Source organism: Crocodylus siamensis, chromosome 9 (assembly GCF_052110815.1).
Source record: "Crocodylus siamensis isolate JL-2025a chromosome 9, ASM5211081v1, whole genome shotgun sequence".
Lineage (NCBI taxonomy): Eukaryota > Metazoa > Chordata > Crocodylia > Crocodylidae > Crocodylus > Crocodylus siamensis.
In genome coordinates this window covers 7,463,548-7,486,504 of record NC_143403.1, presented here as the reverse complement: position 1 = coordinate 7,486,504, position 22,957 = coordinate 7,463,548, and the positions used below count along the sequence as shown (strand labels likewise).

The 22,957-nt window shown below is 43.7% G+C and overlaps 1 protein-coding gene across 4 annotated transcripts in view; it reads left to right on the top strand.

Moving 5' to 3' along the window:
• CMIP (c-Maf inducing protein) overlaps window positions 1-22,957 on the top strand; it is a 172,225-nt gene that overhangs the window by 118,223 nt on the left and 31,045 nt on the right. For all 4 annotated transcript variants that reach the window (XM_090062515.1, XM_090062516.1, XM_090062517.1 and 1 more), the window contains exons 4-7: window positions 10,233-10,394; window positions 11,717-11,758; window positions 16,187-16,249; window positions 17,755-17,835. In XM_090062515.1, coding sequence (XP_089918641.1) covers window positions 10,233-10,394; window positions 11,717-11,758; window positions 16,187-16,249; window positions 17,755-17,835 — 348 coding nt within the window. The remainder of the gene's footprint in view (window positions 1-10,232; window positions 10,395-11,716; window positions 11,759-16,186; window positions 16,250-17,754; window positions 17,836-22,957) is intronic.

Sequence of the window (22,957 nt, the reverse complement as noted above, 5' to 3'; positions counted from 1 at the left end):
AACCTAGGAGATAATTTTTGCTGCTGGTTAGCAAAGGATGTAGCATTAGGGATCACTTAGTGCTAATTTGGGGAGCTTTCACCGGCGTTGAGGACTCTCAGTCCTTTATGAGCCATTGCCTGGAAGTAGTGACATATGTTTTTCAGTCTTGCTGTTGAGACAGCATCCCGTTTCCCAGGCGATGGGCTGATTGTTCCTGACGGTGCGGACACAGCGCCAGATCCAATTGGTTTTTCTCTGCAGCAGGGCTTCTGCTTCAGTCTCTTCCCCAGTGGCCTTGAAGTGCAGTCTCTTCTGTAGAGTAAGTGGTCAGAGTGCAGTAATGATAAGGGTGTGTTGTCCCTTTTTTCTGGAGACTGTCTCTTCTCTGAAGCGGTTAAGTCACTTTGCCCTACTGCATGCTGATAGCTGGTAGATGTCAGTGACCAGACCCCCCAGACGGGGCCACCGTTTGTGCAGTATAAAGAAATGGTATTCGAATGCTGGATGCCAAGGGAATATTTCACCTGAGGTCAGCGCTGTTCCACATCTCAGTCAGGGATGCCCTGTCTCTGCAGGGATCACACTGCTGAAAGCTGCTGTGCTTTACATCTTGCATTCTCTGTTGTAGCAATTTGATGCCTGTTGCGTCTTACTGCTTATCGGTTGGTTAGGTCCCATGCATTGCATTTAGCCTGTTATTTCCCCTAGTTGGTGACACAATGTGCTCCCTGCCCTGCGTTTTAACTGCTAGTCTGTTCATCTGAATGTATTTTTGCTTTGACAGTACATAGTGGATGTGAGAGATTGCATCTGCTCACATCATGCAGCACCTAGCATAGGGATGGGCCAGCAGTCTTGATGTTGGACGATGGTACCAGAGAAATAGAGGTGCGGCCAGCTTGGAGTGGCTCAGCATCCGTCTTGCCCAGTGTCCTGTCAGCAACCGTGTCTGACGTTAGGTGCTGAGCACACTGTTAGAAACCCTGTAGCAGGCATTAACGGGACCTGCCGCAGCAGGAATCTTGTACCAGAAAGTGCTGGATGACTCAGTGGCCATTACAACCACAAAGGTGCTTAATGCAGGTGGGACAGAACAGCCGATTCAGTGCATCCAGCAGTCTCTCTGGAGAGGTTTCTCAGAGTTCAGGATAGGAGCTGAAAGCTGCTATACACTCCAGGCAGCAAACCCGAGGGAGGGTGGGAGCAGTGGTAACACCAACTGGTCTGAATTTGTGGTGCCACCTTCCCAGTGTGGCAGGGTGGACTTAGGCTTTCCTCTGTCTGAACCCGGGAGGATCAGTCCTTGTTGTTGTCTTAAAAAATATGGAGGGAGAAGGGGGGTCAACATCCTTTGAAACACTTCTTTGGAGGAAAAGGCCAAGAGCAATTGGCTACCCAAAAGATCCAGGCAGCTGTGCACTAATAACTGTTGCAAGCACGGGGTTTTCTGTTTGCCTGCTTGGAGCGTCTCCTGCAGTAGTAGTGAAATTCCACAGAGCCAAGGCAGCGTTAAGAAACAAACCCTCACTTGGCTCTGTAACATGAAAAATACGGAACAACATTTGCTGGGAGCAGGACGAAAGCTGACGTTTTGCCAACCTGAAATGCAAAGCTGGTGCTGGAACCAGGGCCTGAAGAATGGGAGCATTTGCCAAAAAGGAAATGGAAGCAGGGATGGAGGGTTTCAGGGAATGCATCAAGGGTCAGCGCTGCCAAAAAGCATCTCCCTTGTGGACAGGTCTGATTACGAGAGCAGCCGTGTTAGCCCAGGCGAAGCGCAGCTGGAGCCATAGTTGGCCTTTTGTATTTTATAGTTACTGAAAAGCATCTCAAATGCATGGTTGGGGAGGTTGAGCTCAGACCATCCAGCTATGCTTCTGTTCCATCATAAAGGGAGGGCTGCATTTGTCGCTAGGGGAGAGGTATTGGCCAAAAAATAAAAAATATTTTTTGTGGGGGTTCTGTATTGTACCTTTCTATGCTGTGTGGGAAGGTACAATACAGACCCCCCCCACATACGGGCCTGTAAGGAAAACCTGGGCCTTGAACTGTAGGAGCTTTGAATTCAGGTGGCTAAAAATACACGGCAGTGTGGAATCAGATAAGCACATGTGAAGGGGGCATTTGTCAGGGTGAGCGGCCAGTGCCTGAAACATGTAGAGCCAGGGGTTTAAATTCCAGTTGCTTTCCCTTTTCCAAGCTACATATGTATGCCCCTCAGGCAGTTTGGCCTGTGAGGACTTTCAAGGGAGAATACGTATAAGACAAAAGTCTTGTTTGTTCTTTGTGGGCTATTAAAGAATCCCGAGTTGCCTTCTTCCCAGCCTCCTCTGTGAAGATGTGTTGCCACCTCCCAGCCAAGAGAATCCACTAGCCTTGGTGATGATTTTCATGGCTTTAACTTGCAAAGTGCTTTGGGATCCCTGGGAAGACACAAAAACACTGTCTGTGTACGAAGTCCGGGTGTTTGTGTGCCACTTGATTCTCTGAGCAAACCACCCAGCTGCTTTGTGGGAGGAGAGATGAGATCACAGGGTGGGACTCTCCTGCCGTGCTTCCCACTGCACTAGCATGGCAGGAGAGTCCCATGGCACTGCCAAGGATTTTACGCTCAGTCCCTGGGCCCCCATCCCAGTGGACTGCCATGGATGCTGTGCAAGGATCCTGAGTCCCCTGAGCCCTCTGGCCATGGGATGGTGGTAGGCCACAGAAGCTTGTGGAGGGATGGGGAGCAGCACCTCAGCCAGGAGCCTGGGGGCCACATGTGGCCCAAGGGACATCAGTGACACAGCCGTGCTCTAGGAGATATCCTAAGTAGTCTTGCTCCACCTGAGAGCCCAGCGCAAGCTGATGCTTTGAAAGCCACGGCCACTGCTGCTTTGAAGGAGGCTGAGAGCGGGGGCTCTGAACATTTTTCCCAGCACCATTCTGCTGTGGTGTGCTGAGGGTCGTATGAGATGTGCTACCTATGTCACATGCCACAGGCTGCCAACAGAGCTGCCCTTTTCCACTTTCTTGTCTATAATCCTACTTTTTGCCTATATTTTATTTCCTGAGTAGAAATGGAAACCATCTTGGCTGCTTTTTTGATAGATTCCCTTTCGTCTTCCCAACCTAGGCTGTCAGTGAAAGGCGAGCTTTGACGTCAATGGGGAGTGTCTGTTTCAGAGTCCAGAATGTTTATTAGTGACAGCTGAACTCGTCTCACCGAATGTTGAACCCACTCAAGCTTCATGACTGTGAAAGTTTAGCTCAGGTTTGAATGTCATCAAGTTTTTGTTCGGCTTACTTGGAACTAGGAGACAGAACATGCAGGCCAGTGAAAAAGCAAGTGGGACAGATTGGAAAAGAAATGGTGTTGAAATATGAAAAGGAGGGCAGAATGGGAAGGAGAATTTCTGAGGGGAAAGTACAGCTGATCTAGTGTATCCATCCCACTCTCTTGTCCCATTTGAGTTTGGGTGCTAGAATATTTTTGTGCTTAATTCAGAGCCCAAGAGACGGGCTGGCTTTGATGACTGTGGCACTGGTATGGGAGTCCGGAGCTGCAGAGTCTTAGATCTGCTATTCTTAGCTCTGCCACTGACTTGCTGGCTGACCTCAGCCAAGTCCTTCCACCTCTCTGACCCATTTTCTTTTAAAGTGAAACTATTCAGGGCAGGGACAGTCCCTTAGTGCATATTGTGCAGTATTTGGCACCAAGGCGCCCCAGTCTTGGCAACAGAAATACCAAGCTTTAGCCGGACTTTGAAAGGGAACCATCAAAGGGTAAAAATGTTTAACAGACTCTAGCTTGAGCATTGCAAACCTTTAGAAGTTATTTGCAAGGTTCAGGAACTTGCTACATCCAAAAGACCCACCACCTCTGTCCCCTGGGACTGGGTGGTAGTTGGATTATTAACACCATTGGCCAAGCTGTCCCTTTCATACTTTCCTAGCTAGCTTACTTGTTGGGGGAAACTGGTAGCATTGGTACAGTCAGGCAAGTAGTGTTAAGCAGCCATTAAATATAAATAAACCAATGAATCATTGTGCAGTGTTAGACCGTGCTGCTGGTGCTAACAGCTTGCAGAACCCCAAGTTATGCCATTTTCATGTGTAAGGCATCCAGAAAGTCCTGTAAGGCAGCGATACCAATAGATAAGGCCCTGATTATGACAAAAGAGAACCTGAGGAAGAATGCCTTGCATTCAGATGCTTGTCAAACTCTATCATAGCTATACAGTTGGTTTAATGTCACTCTAAGAAATTTTTCTCTCTCACGTAATTTCTGGACCACCATGGCTATATTACTCTGACCCTAACAAAAAAAAACCCCACACCCAGGTGCTGTCCAGTTGGCTGGCGTGGGACTTTGCTTGGATTGTTGCACGTCCGTGCTTGGAGTCAGCAATTTCTGAAAACAGATAATGCTACTGATTGTGAAAGACAGTACCGGACTAGTTACAAAAATGCTTTATAGAGCAAGATAGTTTGTTGATAGTTAAGGTATTGGTACATGGCACTGAAGAACATGTAGCGTAGTTTATTGGTTTTGCAGGACCAGTAAAACATGTGTGTTCCACATTGCAAATGGTTTTGTGTGTTGCTCTCTCTCTGGGGATAGTAACAAAGTGGTCCATTGGGCTAGTCCAGTTTCTGGGTTTGTGGTCCATATACCTAGTCATGTGTGGCTGCCACCTTCAGTTTATAAAAGTTCCATCTTGCCATTGGGTTGAAGCTGTAACTTTGCCTGGTTCAGCTCTCCTCCGCAACGAGATGGGAAGGAACTACGCGTGGGAGTTTTTGCCATTTTTTCCATTGGCTGGAACTGCTTTCCTCTGCTCAGCAAATAACCTCTGGCACACACAGCTCTTGGGAAGCCAGCACACACTTCTGTTGTAGTGTTAGTGTGGCTGCAGCAATGAGTGATCAGCTTATCTGCAGTTGTGAACAGAGAGGAAGGGCTGTCTCAACAGAGGTTGTGGGGTGGCTGGAAAGAGAAAGCTAGACTTCAACAATCCACTCAATACAATTCAATTTCAATTCAGAATTATTAAGGATTCTGCCTACATGCCATGCTCCCAAAAAAGACATAATGCACACATGACCATAATATAAATAAGTTTGAACAAAGTAACCAAACTAAAAATATTATACTAAAAACAGCCCGCCGACATAAAAACATTATTAATATAAATATACAATAAAAGCTGTGTTATCCGGCACTTTACCATCTGGAATGCTCCATTAACTGGCACCTGTCATAAACGGCAATACATAGATATGTTGATTACGGAAGCTTCAGGACGCTGCCGAGCGGTGTCGCTAGCGGCAGTCTCATCCGCCATTGTGACTGCATTGTGCCTGTGCTGCATTGTGACTTGATCGCTGAGTATCTCACCCATCCTGCAGCTAAGCAGAACAAGGACTGCCTGAGTGTGCTTACGTGCGCAAATGCAGCAGGCACACAGAATCAAGCTGTTAGTGTTAGCAAAAGTAAGTATAACTCTCAGATAACCCACATATTTGATTAACCAGCACCCCCCATTCCCAGTGGATACCAGATAACAGAGTTTTTTCTGTAGTAGTAAATCAAGACATGAATCTATAACAATGTTGTACATAGATCCGCAATTGAGACAATAAAATCAAATCTAGCATTAAAAAGTATCACTCGTATCAGTAATAAAGGTTATTTAACTCTAATCGCCTCAGTCTTATAAGCAAATCCACTCCAGATTTTGGTTTTGTTTCCTTTTTTCTCTGTCTTTTTTTTTTTTGAGGACAAACAAATGCATATGGTGCTTGGAGAAGCTTGTTTTCCAGGATTTAGAGTGGATTTTGAGTACAGAAAAATCCCATATGGATTGAGTACAGAAAAGGTTAGCATCATCTAGTCATCAAATAGCCATCAAAAATAATGGCTGCTTAGGGCCTCTGACAGCATCAAGGAAGTCCCCAGGATGCCAACTTGAAATAACTTTACTTCTGTTTGCATTTAGAAGTAGCCCTTACTTAGGTAGGTAGATTAATTAGTCTCTTGTTCTTGTTACATAGCATTTTTGGGAGTGATATCAAAGGGTAAGGCCCTTGCAGCAGATAATGAAGTTTCATGTAGGACCTATTTAATAAAACCTCCTCTGTTGAGAGTGGTTGACTCCTTCTGACCTTGTTGTCCACAGCTCTGCATCTGAAGTAAGGTGGAATATCGCCTTTTCCAGCTGTGAAATGGGGTTGAGTCTTACAAAACTCTAGGGATTTTTCAAAGTTTCATTAGCTAGGACCACTTGGATTTTTTTGGGTGCAAGGTGCCATGTGGATGCAAATTATTACCCTTTATCCCTAGTGTTTCTGTTCCCCTACAGTTAAGTGTAACAGTTGTGGTTTAAAAGAATTGCTTCAGGCACATCTGGAATGGCATTAGAAAACCCCGCAGTTCTGTCTGGACAGTAACTAATGGAGTCGAGGTCTGATTTCTGGGCATTGTAATTTTGAGATCTCTTTTTGTGAGAATACAGCTATTCATTGCCATTTTTTTTTCTTGTTTTGGTGCCTTCATGCCCTGGTGGTGAGTGCAAGAATAATGCTGAGATCAGACATGGATGTGCTTGGATGCCTGGCTGTACAGTGCAGTCTCCACAGGGCATCAGCGACAGTCTGGAGTTTGCACAGCGCTCAGGAACCTAAGCATTTTTCAAAGCCAAGTCCAGTCTGCAAAGCTGCTTTTAGATGAATAATCCCATTGACAGCAGGGGGGCTGCTCTTGCCAGCAGGGCAGTTTTACAGAAACGGACCTCCGTTATCACAGATTTTGAAACCTGCCGCTCTCGTTTAATTTGTAAAGGTGGCGCATGCAATCACAGGTGCTTTTTATATCTGCACCCAGGAGAGATGCAGCCCTTCGATGGGCTGCCTTCTGACCACTCTCTGGTCTTGGGCTTAGTTTGTGCAGCCCCACAAGTACGATTGTTCCCCCTTGTTCAGGCGGCAGCACAAGTAGAATAGAGCAGATGGTTCAGTGTTGTCCAAATGCTTGCTGACGCGAACCAATTTGCTTCTGTAACCAACTGATAGGTTTCAGACTTAATTGAGGCGTTCAGTGAGGCAGTTTACAGTAAATAGCATTCTGCTGAGGAAAGCAGCAGTGTAACCATGGACAAAGGTTCATGATAGCAGAGTTCAGCCCTCTTGGGGTTGTTTTATTTTTCCCTGTTTCCACCATCACTTGAAAATGCCGTCCTGTTGCTTACAGATCCCAGCACGTCATGGAAGCATATTAAACCCTTTTGCCTCAGAAAGCTGGAACGGAGAGCATGAGCTTGGGATTTCTTACTTGTGACTGCAACAGCTTATGTGTAGAGGTAGCCTGACCTTGGATCTTCCTTTTAACTGCTGAGGCTGGCGTCAGAAACCACCGTCAGCTAGGTCCTTCGTGATGGAGGGTCAGCTCCCTTTCCCTTCTGCTTCTCAGCATTGAAATCGGCTTCTTTTTTTTATTATTATTTTTACTCTTTCATGGACATCTCTAAAAGGCTTTACTTCTGAGTGCAGACCATCTTTTTTAAAGCAAGGGAGAACTTGGTGGCCGCAGAAAGATTTGTGTGGTAAGATTGTCTGAGCCGGGTCCCACCAAAGAGCAGGGCTCTTGATGCAGTATGCCCGGGTGGGGGTGATGTGGGGAAGTTGGCCGTGAGATGCAAAGGGAGGAATCCGGTGAATGAGATCCCCCAGCTGGTCTCTGTTGCTCCGCCATCCTCTGGTCTGTGCTTTGAATTTAATGTGCTTGTTTTATAGGACAGAGATGCAAAGTTCAGTGCAGAAGCCTATTTGTTAAGCTGGTTTTGTTAAGGCTGCGTTATGTGATGTGCTCAGTTAGTCAGAAAAGAGTGACGCGGAGGTTGCAGGCTGCCTAGGATGGTTAGGTTATCCAGCTCTGTAGCCTGTTTACCAAAAACATTAGAAGAATAAGGGAAATTAAAAACTCTGTGGAGTGTTTCCTAAAGGATGCTAAAAACCCTATAATGATCATAAGTGGTGACAATATGCTACATAATTAGAAGCCATTAAAGGACAGTCTGTGTTTCAGAGAGCTTTACAGAGGTATTTACTCAACTTGTGAATCTGAAATACATTTGAAAGCGTCTGGGGCGAGGGTTTTTAGTCTCTCTCTCTCTCTCTCTCTCTCTCTCTCTCTCTCTTTCATTTTTTTTAAGCTTTCTGGCAGCTCCAAAATACCTTGCAAGTCTGAGCTGTTGCCACTGTGTTATTTTTTTGTGTGTAGATTTAATTAAAAGAAAGTATAATTACATCAGTTATCAGAATCCTTTTGCAGCCTCTGTCCATTGCGTGAGTGCTGTCACCTACCACCGTGGACAGGCAGAATATGATATGCAGCCTTCTTTGCTGTTCTCTCCTTTATTTGTCTCGCTGGTAGTTGGGTGGGAGGGTGATTGCACATTCTGCTGAACATTAAATTAAGGCTGTTGCTGCCTTTGGGGTAGAAATGATTGATAAGCAGACAGGTATAGCTGGATTTCAGGTGATTCAGGAAGGGCTGCACTGTCCAAGTGAATGGAAAGGATGTGATTTAGCATATCAGCAAAACACTTAAAAAGGGGAGCTGTGTTTGTGTCATGCCATTTGTTATACTTATGCAGCCTGAGGACCACTCCTATATTAAGGGAATGATCTTTTTTTCCCCAAAGCATCTCTAATAATGCAGCCTGTGTTGCTCACAGCTGCTGCATTGGTAGGCAGTTGAGAAAACTGATCATCCAGGTGGTTGACTCTAGTCCGAATGAAAATGGGCTTTTTTGGCCCCTTTGGTTACTAGGCTAGATTTATGGATAGATGGAAGAGACAGGAGAAGATAGGAGGAGATGAGCCATTGCAAAAAATTCTTGCAAGTTTCAATAACCAGCAGAGGCTTTTTGGTGGCGGTTCTAGAAATCTGAATGATGATTGAAGACTGTGTTTGGCCTAACCTGGATCAGTGTCTGATATCTCTCTTGGGGTTATCTGGAGACATAACTCTCATCATTATTTCATCATTTTGTTGAGCTTCTAGAATTTAGTCAAGCTCCGGCTGGGACTTTTAGACAATGGTTTTTCCCCAAAGAATGCTATTTATAATCCAAGACAGTCTATACTACAGTCATTCTGGGCAGCATGGCTGTTGTGATGGTAAGGGTTGCTCTTTCGTGTGTATGTGACACATAGTCGCTAGATTTGGAGCAGTGTTGACATTACTGGGTATGAAGTGGAGGGTTTAGAGAGCGAGAACTGGGGAGCGTGGAGGGGAATTTCAAGGTTTTGGCAATTGTTTTCAGTATAGCTAGGAACAAAACCAGACAATTCTGAGATTTTCTACAAAAGCAAATTGTGGGAGAGTGACAGGGGAATGGGGATCTTTCGGATAGATCAAAACATTGCACTGTTGCAACACGGCAAAGCTTAACTTTAGATTTTTTAACTTTAAGTTCTGTTTTAGGGAAGAATCCAATATAAAATACAAAATACCTCTGGCTTCCAAAAATCAACATTCATTATTCAGAAAGTTTTGAAGTATATGCAAGGGAAATTCTGACAGTGTCAGAACTCATGGGTTTTTTTGCTTGCAATAAATTTTGACCAATTGATACAATTTCATCGAGTGTTTCCATATCAATGGAACTCTGTTCCCCAATGGTGAGGATTTCAATCGGAGCTTTTCTCAACCATCTCTAAAATTGTTCTTAGAATGATGAACTTTTTGTTCCTGAACTGGAGTTTGTTAGTGGGCAATGCAGTATAAAATATTTGTAGAGCAATTAATATTTATTATACTATTCCCAGCAACTAAATGGAACAAATTGCTTTTTATTTAAAAGGACTTTTGGCTGTGAAAGCGGTACCTCAGCTGTTATCTTTGACTGAACTGCAGAGAATGGATTAGTTACAGGCCATGGATAATACAAAACAAGGTGCCCGGTGCTATACTGACAGCTCATTTTCAATACTAGAGCAAAATGTGGCAGTCTCATCTCAATATTTTCATGGAATGGGATTATGAACCATCAGTTTTATACCCCTCTATTTTCAGAATTTAAGCACTTTTAAAAAAAAAAAAAAAAAAAAAAGCCAACCCAGAAAAGGAGTCAAGGATTAAAATGCAGAAGTGTTCTTTCGTAGATCTTGATTGGGAAGTTGCTGTCCTCTGACAGTTTCCAAAGGACAATGGGATGGGCTAGCTAGAGTTTCAGTATGACTCTGTGTTTGTTTTCTTGCAGAAAAAGATTTACAAGTACAAGAAGGTGCTTAGCAATCCGAGCCGTTGGGAGGTTGTTCTGAAGGAGATCAGGACGCTGGTGGACATGGCACTCACATCTCCACTCCAGGATGATTCTATCCATCAAGCACCACTGGAGATTGTCTCAAAACTGCTCTCAGAGGTATGAGCGTGGGGCCGGTCCCACCTTGTTTATTTCCCTTTGAAGAAAAAAAGCAAATCCCCTCCCACCCCCCAACCTTCCCCCCAGAACAACAAAACCCCAGGACACAGTTTCAAATCAGAGACTCAATGTTCTGCTCCTGAATATAGGCCTCTCCTCCTGATTTCAGTGGGAGTCACAGTGGTTTGGAGTTGACTCATCCTCTGTAGTTTCCTTAGAAAACCACTATTTTTTGTCTCCTTTTTCCTGCCCACCCCCCTGTGGTTCACGGTTACCATTCATTTTGGGCTGATTCATGTCTTGTTTGAAGCTAGTGGCAAAGCTGTCATTCAGTGAGGGTTGGGTTGGCTGCATTTGTCTGTAACAGACCGTTCTCATCCGGATCGGTAGTATGCAAGCACCATTAATCTAATATAAAGTGATTTTTCAAATGAAAAGGTTTGGGAATTAGCTTCCCCTTTGCCTGTTTCAAACAGATGATCTGCTCCTGAGCGGGGTGATATCCCCATTTTTATTTAGAAGCATTTGCCACCATATTTAATCTGTTGTTCATTTAGAAATAAGGGAAGCATTTTTTTTTCTTGTTGCTCTTGGCACATGTTCACTGGTTGCTTCCGTCTGCATACAAACAGGAAATGTGATTCTTGTCAGGATTTTTTACGTATCAGATGGACCTCTGCTTTTTTGTGTGCATTGGTGATGAGTAGAAGAAGTGCTAGCTGCCTTTCCTTTGGTAAACCAAGGCGACAGCACTTCGTAACCCCATCGCTCCTTGTTGAATGGACCAAGTAATACAGAGACCGCAAGCATGTTCCCTGCGGGTGTAAATTAGCACAGCTCGATCAACCTCAGAGGGGCTGCTCAGTTTACATCACCTGCATTGCTGGCTTCATGGTCTAAGATGGGAAATGCAGGAAATCATAGCGATTTAGTTTCCTGGTACTAGTGCAGAGCAGGGATGAATGCTGTGCTTTCTTTGTCTGAAACTGAGAGTGCTTTCAAGAAATACCTACCACTGGCTTAATCTTTCTGTTACCTTAGTACTGCTCTGGTATCACAGCGACCAGTGATCTGCTATTCCCAGGTTGTAAGTCCAGGGTGCGCTGAGTGGGAGAGTCATGAAAGGGACTGAGTGGGACGTGGAAATCAGCCCTGTTCCTGCAGCATATGTATTATGATCTATATGAAGGGAATGATGAGTAAAGGGATGACAGAACTGGGCCCTTTCCTTTATTCATTTGCACAGGCTGAGGGATGGGCACTGAACATGTTGCTTTCAAAATACAGTTTGCTCATTGACCTCGTCTGTTTATCCCTTCCAGAACAACAGTTTAACCACTCAAGACCACGAGAGCATTATTGTGGTGAGTGTCCTTCCTAACGTCAAGGTTTGGGGGTCTGTTCTCTTTCTGGTCAGGGGTTGGCAACATGTAGGGCTGGCATTTGGGATTTAGCTGCTGCTGTGAATCGCTGATCACCTGCTCTCTCCCTCGTGTGTGCCCTGCAATCTCCACTTGTCATCACCACAAAGTACCACAAAAGCACATAGCCAGCAACAGTGCTAAATTCAATAGGGATGGTAAGTGGAGGAAGAGAGCAGGGAGGAGAGAAGAAAGGCAGTGCACAGCACTGGTGCTCAAAAGATCCCTGATTGATCTATATCAGTGGTTCTCAAACTTTTTTTTTTTTTTTGCTGACCACTTGAAAATTGCTGAGGGTCTTGGCAGACCACTTAAACTTTTTTTTTTATTCTGCAAATCAAAGCACACAACTTGTATTTTAATATCAGTAGTCTTACCTTACAACTACAGATATTCTCAATACTTTTGCAAACTTTCTGCAGACCACCTCAATGGAGCTCATGGAGCAGTGGTGGTCTCCGGGCCACGGTCTGAGAAGCTCTGATCTATATGATTCATGTAGAGTTAATCCTTTTTCCAAAAGAAGCTGTTCATGCAGCTTAACATCCTGTATAAAATGTAAGGAAGTATTTGGTCTTGCTTCTTATGCCTCTTAGAGCCAAACTATTGGCTTCAGGGCACAATGGTTTTCTCAGGAGTTAACATTACCACTTGTAGATACAGAGTGTCTGGACTATTGATGGTATGTGAGTATATGTTTGCCTTTGCGAAGTGGGAAATATGTACGTGTCTGTGGTTTTATTCGCCCAGCCACACATGCACACACATGCGCTGAAAGTGTACTCTGCATTGTCCAATATAAACATTTATTAGAGGGGTGAAAATTGCTTCCCCATCTTTGTAATTTAATTTCAGCTGCTGGTGATTTCCAGGAGATTTTCTCGGTAATCAAATCTAGCACTTTACAACCAGGTTTCTGTGAACCTTCCTCCAAAATGACAAGATATAAAATATAGTTGCTGCTATGTGCGAATTGCTCTTAAGTATGGTTCCGGATGCTACTTTAACCAGTATTGCTCACTGAAGTAAGTTGCTAAAGTGACGATTGCTTTTCTTTGAAATCTGCTACAGGCTGTAGTTTTCTTCTAGACTAAAGTTGATTCCAGCTGCCAGTTGGGGCTGACTTGTTATTCTGGGGAAGCAACAAAAAAAAATCCTTTTCTTAAAAGTAAAAATCAAAGCTTATTCTATCTTTTATGTTATCCAAAGATTGTGTTCCAAATGCAAGTTGATAGTTTCTAGATATTTTAAGCCCACTGCAGATATAGTATTAGTCTTGCAGTTTGCATGATGATGATGATTGCTGTTTCATAAATTTATCAGTGATTTTTCCTTGTAGTTCAATATTGAACAGGGAACGTGGTTTTACCACTGAGACAGATTCTGATTACAAACTGCCATGCTGGAACAGACCAATACTCAGGTTAGCCGATGTCCATCTCTTGGGGAAGGGGAACACGCACACAGACACACACACACACACGTTAGTGTTTGTAGTTATTGGTATAGTTTGGCATCTGCAAAGAACAAAGCTTTCCCTCTAGCCCTAGAACAGGCATAGTTTCAGCAGAAGTTTTAGAGAGTTCACTGGGTACCTGGGTGAGAAAATCAGTGTGCCTTTCAGTCTTTGTCTTCCTGAGGTATTTCCCTTGTGATATGGATGTCTGTCCAGTGAGATTGATTTGACTTAGGCAACGAGGCTGCCTGCAGACATAACACCCGCCCCAAAACAGTGTCACTTTAAACTTGGTGTACCCCTGTGCTGAGCCCAGCACATGCACAGAAGAGGCATTGTGTTAGTTTGACCTGGTTCACCCAACATCTGGATAGACTGCACACTTCAGCAGGGGTTTTATGGAAATGTATCTAATAGCTGATTGAATATGCTTTAGATAAAAGCACTAAAAAGCCCTGCTAAAGTGCACAATCTATATAGAAGGTGCAGAGCCAGGTTGAACTAATGCACTGCCTCTTCTGGTAAAGTGCATTTTAGGAGGGGCGGGGGGTTCACGTCTGTCAGCAGCCTATATGGCCAGTTTCGCCTCTAATTATGATTATCCAGTGCCCTCTCTCAGTTAGTCGACAAGCATAGAGCCCTCCCAGTGATTTTTGCAGTATATTGTTGGAGTCCATAGAGTCACTATAACACATTTGATTAAGAAGATAGTTTTAGATGGGATCTGCAGGCCTTGCTAGAGTAATGAGTAATATAAGCACCGATCAATGCATATACAACTCATTTAAAGGCTTTGCTGGAAGCATTGACCATGTAAATGGCTGGCGTAAACAGAGCTGCTAACTTTGTGTATAAGAGAAGGCCTGGGATTCTTTGAACTCTGCAGTTCAAAGGGCCAGAAGGATGAAAGCTATTACAAGGTGTACCTGTGCCTCACCACCAGGATCCAGGGCCAACATCTTGTAACCCGGTAGATAGACATGTTAGCAAGACTAACGCAGCTAACTACCTGCGCAGGTAATAAACCTGGCTGAATTTTTGTCACTGAACCAAGCCTTGTGGTCAGTTCTTTGTGTAACACCCAGGTCTCCAGGGAAACAGCTTGCACGCCCCAGCACCACCATCCGCACTAGAGACAACAACTTGTACACAAAGAACTACATTTACTAAGAGCGAATGTGGAGTAACAAAAGGATCCTTAATTTCGTTAACTGCACAAAGGGTCTTTTCGACCAGCTGAATGTTACAACCATGCAGCATTGGTTTCTTGCGACTCCCATAAGAGTATGTCACTATTCCTCCTTGATCAGTGGAGGAATAGAGAGGTGGTTAGCTGTGTTAGTCTCAAATCAGAAGGCAGGGTAGATATGCACCTTTATAGATAACTAAATAAGAGATGCATAGAGTACAAGCCTTTGTGAACCCAAGTTCACTTCATAAGATGCTATGAACTTGGATTCTTAAAAGCTTGTGCTCTCTCTATGTACCTTATTTAGTTGGTCTATAAAGGTCTGTATTCACCTAGCCTTCTGAATGGAGGAATAAACAGTTGTAAGGAGGGCAGGAGCGCAAAGGCCCATTTTAGCTGCTTAAAAGTACCCTGCTTTTCATTGCATATTGTGGGCAAAAGGTGGGAGAGGGGTTTTATATGCATTTGTCTGGATTTTGGTCAACATTTATTGTAGTGATTTCAGTTATTTAATGTAGGTGTAGTGTGTAAGACACCTTCTATTTGTAACCTTGTGTGAGAGAGGAGGCGGCAAACATAGTATATACTGGGAAATGAAGTGTTATGTAGTGTAGGTCTTTGACCATATTTAGGTTCCGTTTTCTCCCTTCCCAGTTATCTCTGTATGAGTGAAAGCAGGTATATAATGAGGCATGGTGATTTTGATGGGCTTATGTGGACTGAGGATGCAGGAGCAGAGGTACTGCTGTAGCCAAACTTCCAACCTCCTTTAGATAAAATTGCTGTGTGCAGAAATTTGTTACAAAATGTCCTAGTGGATCTGTTAAGAGTGTTACTTTTTAAATCAGTACTGGGAATCCCTTAGTTCAAGGTTGGTGAAGCCCGGAGGCATCATCAAGGCAGAGAGGATGCATTGTCCTAATACCACTTTGTAAAGTTAGAAAGGAGGTAGTAGCAGAATAATTTCATTATGCTCACAGTGGTAGGTATGACCTCTAATATATTTACTGTACATAATCGCATTGGGTTGCCTAGTGATGGAGACAGAAAGGATGATCTGAACTTTCAGAAAGTTCAGCGCTTGTTTTTAAGGAGTAGTGTCGATGGTGGTAATGGTAACACTGTCTTGTTCTTGGTAAAATGAAAGGCAAGTACTTTTTCCTTGAAAACATGGCGTGTGTAGCATGAATGTATTATATAAGATGTGGGGAAAGTGTCTGTGTGTGTGTGTGTGTGTGAGTAAAATCTTATTTACAGGGCCATTGACACTTTAATCCTGTGCCTCATTTGTTTTTATGTCATACTTCTGAAAGCAATGGGTCCATTTCTGCTTTTGTTTAAATCACTTTAAAAACTGGAGTTCCATTTATCTTCAGTGGCGTTGCTCTGGATTTAAAAGTAGCGTAATAGAGAGCCAGCATTTTCCAATGGGCTTGCAGCTAGGATACATTTGGGTCCATCGATTTTAAAAGTGCAGCAAGCCTTCATTTCTTTATCTGGGATAAACAAATCCCATTTTTTCTTTATTTTTTAAAATGTATGCAATAATACAAATATTACTATTCCCTTCTAAAGTCCTAATTTTATGTCCCATTAAAATTATCTACACACGGTTTTATTCAGGTCTCTGTTTTAAAATGTGTTCAGTTTTGTACTTGTTTAGTAGGGTTGACCTCTGTGACAAAGACCAATTGAAATCCTGTTAACTTTTTTTTTTATTTTTAAGGCAATTGCACCTTTGCTGGAAAATAATCATCCTCCACCTGACCTCTGTGAATTCTTCTGCAAGGTACCAAGAGCAGTTTAATTGTCTGAAATCTCATGGATGTTTCTGACTACTTCTTTTTCCTTGACCCTACTGAACTGATTCCCCAGACAGTTTCTGTCTTTGATGGGTAGCAGACCTTGGAATAGTTAGTGGCTGCAATGGAGTGATGGCTCCCTATCTACTGCTCGGCAGTAATACACTGTGAGCGTTTAATCCTCAGACTTCCTTATCCCAAAGGGGAAAGCAGAGACATCTTAGCATGTTCCCTAGCTAGCCGTGGGGTCACTGGAGCCAGCACATTCAGATGAATCATAGTAATTCAGTTCAGTTCAGGCCAACTTTTTTGGCAAGATTACATATTATCCCTGCACCATCTGAGTGCCATTCTGATCCCTTCCCCTATCTAATCTGCTGTTCTGCTTTCTGTTCCCTGCCCTGTCCTTTGTTCCTGATCTGCTCCTCTTTCTTTTGACTTCCTACCCTTTGTTCCTTGCCTGATCAGCTGATTACTTCCTGCCCTGTCTGCTGCTGTGTTACCTGTCCCCTACACAGCCTGCTGCATGCTACACACATAGGTTGCCTGTGCCGTTTGTGGCACGTGTGCTGCAGGTTGGCTACCTTGATCCAGTACATGCTCCGTGTTGCTTTCTTCCTTCAAGGCTCCATGTGTTCATAGGTAGAGTTCTGAAACCAGCCAATCCAACATTAATTTTACCTGTTAACCAGCCCAAAGGCCAGTGTCTGACCTCAGGGTCACAAGTATCCAAGGCCCAGTACGGAATCTGTATCCATACTGTCAAAGATGTTGAGGTGTTCAACTCCTGTTGATTCTGGTAGGATCTAGGTGCCTGAGTGCCTCTGAGAATCTGGGCCATGACAAATCAGTGTAGTATGTATAGATCAGGGGTGGGCAAAATATGGCCCACAGGCTGGATCCGGCCCACAGAGGGATTTTTTTTCTGGCCTGTGGTGGGTCCCTTGGTCCCATCTGGTGCAGGTGCCATCCGGCCTGTGGCACATCCCGCTGTGCCTTGTCACATAGTGGGGCTGGAGTGGCTCCACAGCTTGACTCCATTTCCTGGCAGCCCCCTGTGGTGGTGGCTTCTTCTGGCAGCCGCCACTGCTGGCCTCAGGCCCATGTAGACCTGCCACCTGGTCCCACTTCTTCCCAGTGCCCAGCAGCAGTTTCTGCCAAAACTGGACAGCAGCTCTACCCCCTCCTCAGGGTAGAAGGGCAGCCCAGAGGCGGTGCTTGTGGTGGTGGGGGCCTGGCTGACCTGCCCTTGCTGAAGCCAGCTCCCCACCCACCTACAGACCCATCCCACATTGGGAGGTTTACTCACTGTTGTATAACAGCGAGGGAGGGAGGTTCTGACCCGGGCCGCAGCTTCCCAAAACTCCCTATGTGGCCGGTGGGCCCAAACTATTGCCCACCCCTGATATAGATGCTCTACTTGTACACTTCATCCTGCTGTCTGTGTGCTGCTGCTGCTGCATTCACACACATTCAATGTTTCTGATTGTAGCACTGCAGGGAGCGTCCTCGGTCCATGGTTGTCATTGAAGTCTTCACACCAGTGGTACAGAGGATCCTCAAACACAACATGGTCAGTATTTAAGTTACGGGTATTTGATGAGTTGAGAGCTTTCATTGTGGTGTCTTATGTCATTAGCAGCCATGAATTATTTGCCTCCTTCTAATAATGCATCCCCAGAATACCTAGCCACCCCACTTTTGTGTGTGGTTTGTAGTGCCTACCTTTTGGCACTCAAGTCAGATTTGCAACGGCATCTAGACAGTTTAGGCATTCTACTCCTACCAGCTTTCAATGGGAGTTAAGTGTCAAACTGATTTAGATACCTGCGTGAAAATCTTACCCACAAGTCTTAGTGGTGATCCATGATTTTTGGCACATACTTTATTATAACGTCTGTCAATGAATGTCATAAAGTGCAGCCACGTCGGGAACAGAACATAGTATACGATTAATGCAGCCCAGTAATATGGAAGCCTACCTGCCTTTTTTTGGAATCACAAGATGCTTGTGAGCCATCTGGAGCATGCCCAGTGTGGCTGGCACAGCTCCTAACTGGCATGAGTAGTTTTTTACTGCACAAAGCTACAGTTTGGAGGAAAAAAATAAGGTTTGGGCCATGTTGCTGTGATAGCTGGGTTGGATCCTGTGCCTTTATAACTGCACAAATAGTCTCTTTTCATGTCTATTATAATTTGAGATGACATTCCCTGCCTTTCTGGGTCACAATATGCTTTCAGAGAAGATTTTGCATTTTGTATTTACACAGCATTGTTGTTGTTGTTGCTGTTGTTAATATTATTATTTAAACTCTTAGAGTTTACAGAACTAACTAGTGAGCTCGACATGGCTGAAAGGCCATATTCTTGGCTGCATGCCTACCGTCTCCAGACATGTAAACATTTTTGAATATTCTGTAGCGTTCAATAAAATATTCTATAAATGTTATTTTTGGATGCCAGACGGTTTAAAAGAAATCCAAAGCTCTCAAGTGGTCTCAAATGAAATTGAAACACACAGAGCATTGCTTGTCTTTGGTTAACTTAAGAGAATTGCACATATTTACCATACTTAGCATTTGCAGATTGAAAATCAACATGTCTGTACCACAATGTGTAGTCAAAGAATTTACAGTGTCAAATATTAATTGGAGTGGATTTGGACACTTTTCTGCTCTCTGGGGAATTAATATAATGAATAAACTCTTTAGAGGGAGAGTGAGTGAGTGTCTGTGTGTGTATATAAAAATGCCCTTTATGTGGGGAACGCTGTTGCCAGCATTACATTTCAGAGTTGTAGGAGGCCACATGAAAATCCAGCAAGCTGGGAGTCGGGAAACCTAAGTGCTATTCTTGGCTCTCTTAATTTGGTCTGTGTATGTGGACACTTCAACCTCTGTGCCTTGATTTCTCCATCTATAGTATGGAGCTAATGCTACTCCACTTTCCTTTTAGAAATGTTTTGAAATGCATGGAGGAAACCTGTAACAGCTGTAATCACTGTCTAATTTTGATGTGCACCAATGTTATCTGTTATTTGCAAGCCAACAGGCCAGATCCTGTCATAGGCCAAGTGTTCTTTGGAGTGCTGAGCAGCCTCAGTACCTTTGCCTTCCAGGAGATGCTTGGCTTCTTGCCAGATTGGGCCAAATGTTGGAATATAAATGTACTTTTTTGTATGTCTTGCTCTCAGTTAATGCAGACATTTGGCTAAGCCAAGTAATTAAGCTAGCCTAATATATTGAGTAGAGAACTCTGCCTACAGCTCACAGTTGACTGCTTTGGTTTTGGTGGGTTTATAGGAATGTTAGAGGATATACTGAGTAATTTACATCTGTATATACATAAGAAAACTCATTTTATCCCTGGCTTCTTGTGCTGCCTTTGAGTAGGGGAGCTTAGCTCTCATGTTTTTGTTAATGTGAATGAAGCCAGCGGATGCAATTACAGACTTACGTACAGTAAGGCTATTGGATTTTTGCAAACACTTCCAAGTTGTCGTGTTTTTCTGGATACACATTCCTCTTCCAAACCACATCACGCTGCAGTCTGCAAAGTTCTACCATTTGGTGGACCATCTTATAAAACTGAGGCCTGGGATTTTTAAAATTACTTGGTAAGCCTTTGAAAAGTCATGATAATTGTATGCTCAGCTGACATGCTGCAGGCACAACTATTGCAGCTGGGAGTCATGAACCATTGGACCAATTTACCTACTGACAGGATAGGATGGAGGCTCTGTGGCTGGAAGTTGTAAAATCAAGACTGGGATGAAATAGATGTTATGGAAGTGACAGCAGTGGGACTCAAACCCACATGGCTGGAGAGGTCTTAATGCAGCACCTTAGCCACACAACCAGTAATACAGAAGTAGAACTTATGGACACGATGCAGAACTGCTGGGTTGAGGTTTTGCAAGAGTTATGCAGGAGATCAGAGGAGATGATCATAATGGGTTCCCGTTAACCTAAACATCTGTGAATGTATGAACTGCGCAAACACTGATGGGAATTACACAGTTATAAAAATCTGGCTATAATTGTATAGAGATTGTATAATTGTAATTTATTCCCAGTTTCATTTATTTAATTACACATTAGGAAGACACAAGCCAGTGTGTCTCAAGCCACTAAATATTACAGGTGGGTAGCAGCAGTTTGATTTTCTTTTAAAACATAGAAATTGGGAATGGCGTAGGTTTTTAATTTAAAAGCGTGACTTGATCAATAGAATCAATAATGAGAATTTTTAGGTTTGTTTTGCAGGGCTTATATTTTTTCTCTAAAGCTCGTGGCTATTAAACATGAACAATATAAATCATGTATATTATTTTATAATCTGCTTCCACGTATGGTATCGAAAAAAAAGCTGCAGTGCTTTGAATGAAGGGATAGTCCAGTCCACACCTAAAGCCTCTTTACAATCTCTGAACTTCAGGGCTAAATACAGTCAAAAAGCCTGAGGCTGAATTGATTCAATCTTCCCAGGTTAGTCTAAGTTGCATAGATTGAACTAATAAGAAGTGAACAGACATTCACTTTTGATTCCAGAAATGCAGCCACATCCCTACAGTGGCCCAGGCCAGAAGCTGGGGAATGGTAGAGCATGCCTCCCTGCTCAGCTGGAGCAGACAGCTTGGGCCAGGGCTAGTCTGCCCACCCTGTGAGGGGGGGGTTTGTGAGGGGAGGGTGCGAAAGCATTGTGGGATGCTGGGGCAGTGTGGTTAGGGACAGAAATTGCACTGAAACTGATATATGTCAGGGGTTTTCAACCTTTTTTAACAAGTATATCCCAAGTTTCAGTCATGTACCCCTTTATATTTTTTTTCTTGTTTTTAATGTTACCATTAACAGGAGGCAGGGAAAGAGTTTGCAGGGGCAGATCAAGGCCTCCGTGGTGAGGCCTCAGCCCCACTCCCTCTCTCACTGTGGGGACTCTGACCTGGGTCCCCCCCCACCTTCCCACGCCCCTTCCCTTACAACAGACGTACAAGCCAGACCCGGCTGCTGTCCATGCTGCCGGGCTGCGCTCCTGGCCACCTGCCTGCTGTGCTGTGGCTGTGTGCATGCATGAGTCATTTATCAGCCACAGCAGCCCAAAAAAACTGATTCCCAATTCAGTCAATGTTCCCTATATTGTTGCCAATCCAATATGGGACCGATATATCATCACACCTCTATAAAACAGTATTTTTTTCTCATTTGTTTTGCATACCCCCACGACCTTTTAAGTACCTCTAGGGGTATGTGTATCCCCAGTTGACAACCACTGATATAAGTGATTGGAAACTAGTTCAAATCTGTAACGCAGCAGAAGTTCGGTGCACATAAACCACTTTCAAAATGGCCGGAACGGGTATAAGGTAAACCTGGATGGATGTAGTATTAGGTGTAACAGATTCAGGTTAAGTTGATTTATTGAACTTCTGTCTGGGATCCCTTCCAGATTCAAGTTGACTGTCAGTCCCTCAGCATCCCAGGATGCATTGCACCTCCTTTGCAAATTCCTCGTTCACTTGCCTATTGGTTCAATCTACCCAGCTTAGACTAACCTGCAAAAATAGAATTGATTCAGCCTCAGGCTTTTTGACTGTCTGTACTTAGCCTGTGAGTTAATTTGAATCTGGAGGGGATCTGGGACAGAAGTGCAATAAACTGATTTAAGCTAAATCAGGTGAATCTGATATTACATCCCTCCAAATTTATCTTAAACCAGTTTCAGCCTTTCACTTGAAAGCATTTTCTGCACACTGCACTTCTGTTGTGTTACAGATATGAGCTGGTTTCTGATAACTTATACTGATTTATCTGTAATTTTTGCCCCTATCCCTGCTCTCATTTGAGTTGAGAAGCTTTAATAAATGCATTGTGTTAGAGCCTGATGAATACCCTTAAAATTGACAGCCAGAAAATACAGAGATGGTTAGCCATGTTAGTGTGAACTCAAGCAAAAGGTAGGGCTGGGTGGCACTATAGAGACTAACTGGCTCAGATGCATGAGCTTTCATAGGCAACAACCTACTTTGTTAGCTGCTTTATCATAAAACTAGCCAATCCATTGCTAGCATCTGTCAAAATAGGTTGTTGCTAATGAAAGCACATGCCTATCTGAATCAGCCAGTCTCTGATGTACCACCCTGCTCTGTTGTCTTCATAAAACTGTATGACCCATAATGATGTCTGACTTGCAGTGTACATGGGTCTGAGTCTCCTGGTGAATCAATCATGACCCAAATATGCTGCTGTAAGCCAAAGGCGTTTAGATACTTCATCATTAATATATCTCCTTGTGCCAGGTATGGAATCATCCTTAGTTCCATTGCTGAGCGATATTGCCATATACTATTTCAGCATTTGTAAAGGAAACCCTTCATTAAAATATGATCACTGAATTCTCAGTATTTAGCACTGGTATCCCATCCACACAACATGCACATGTAGGTGCAAAAAAAAGACTGGGCAAGGACCAGTGGGAGCTCTTGTGTATATGCATCTTATTTGCATGGAAAGGCATGCTTTTCACATAAAGGTATGTTTCAAAGATGTGTCTTGGGCAGCAAAAATTGAAAATGGGGGACAATCATAATTATTTATATGGCTCATCAGAACGGTTCTCCTATAGCTGTTAGCATGACAGTGAATTGAATTCACATGTGCCTGGGTTGACCATTGTTAAAAACACTCAGTTCATACATT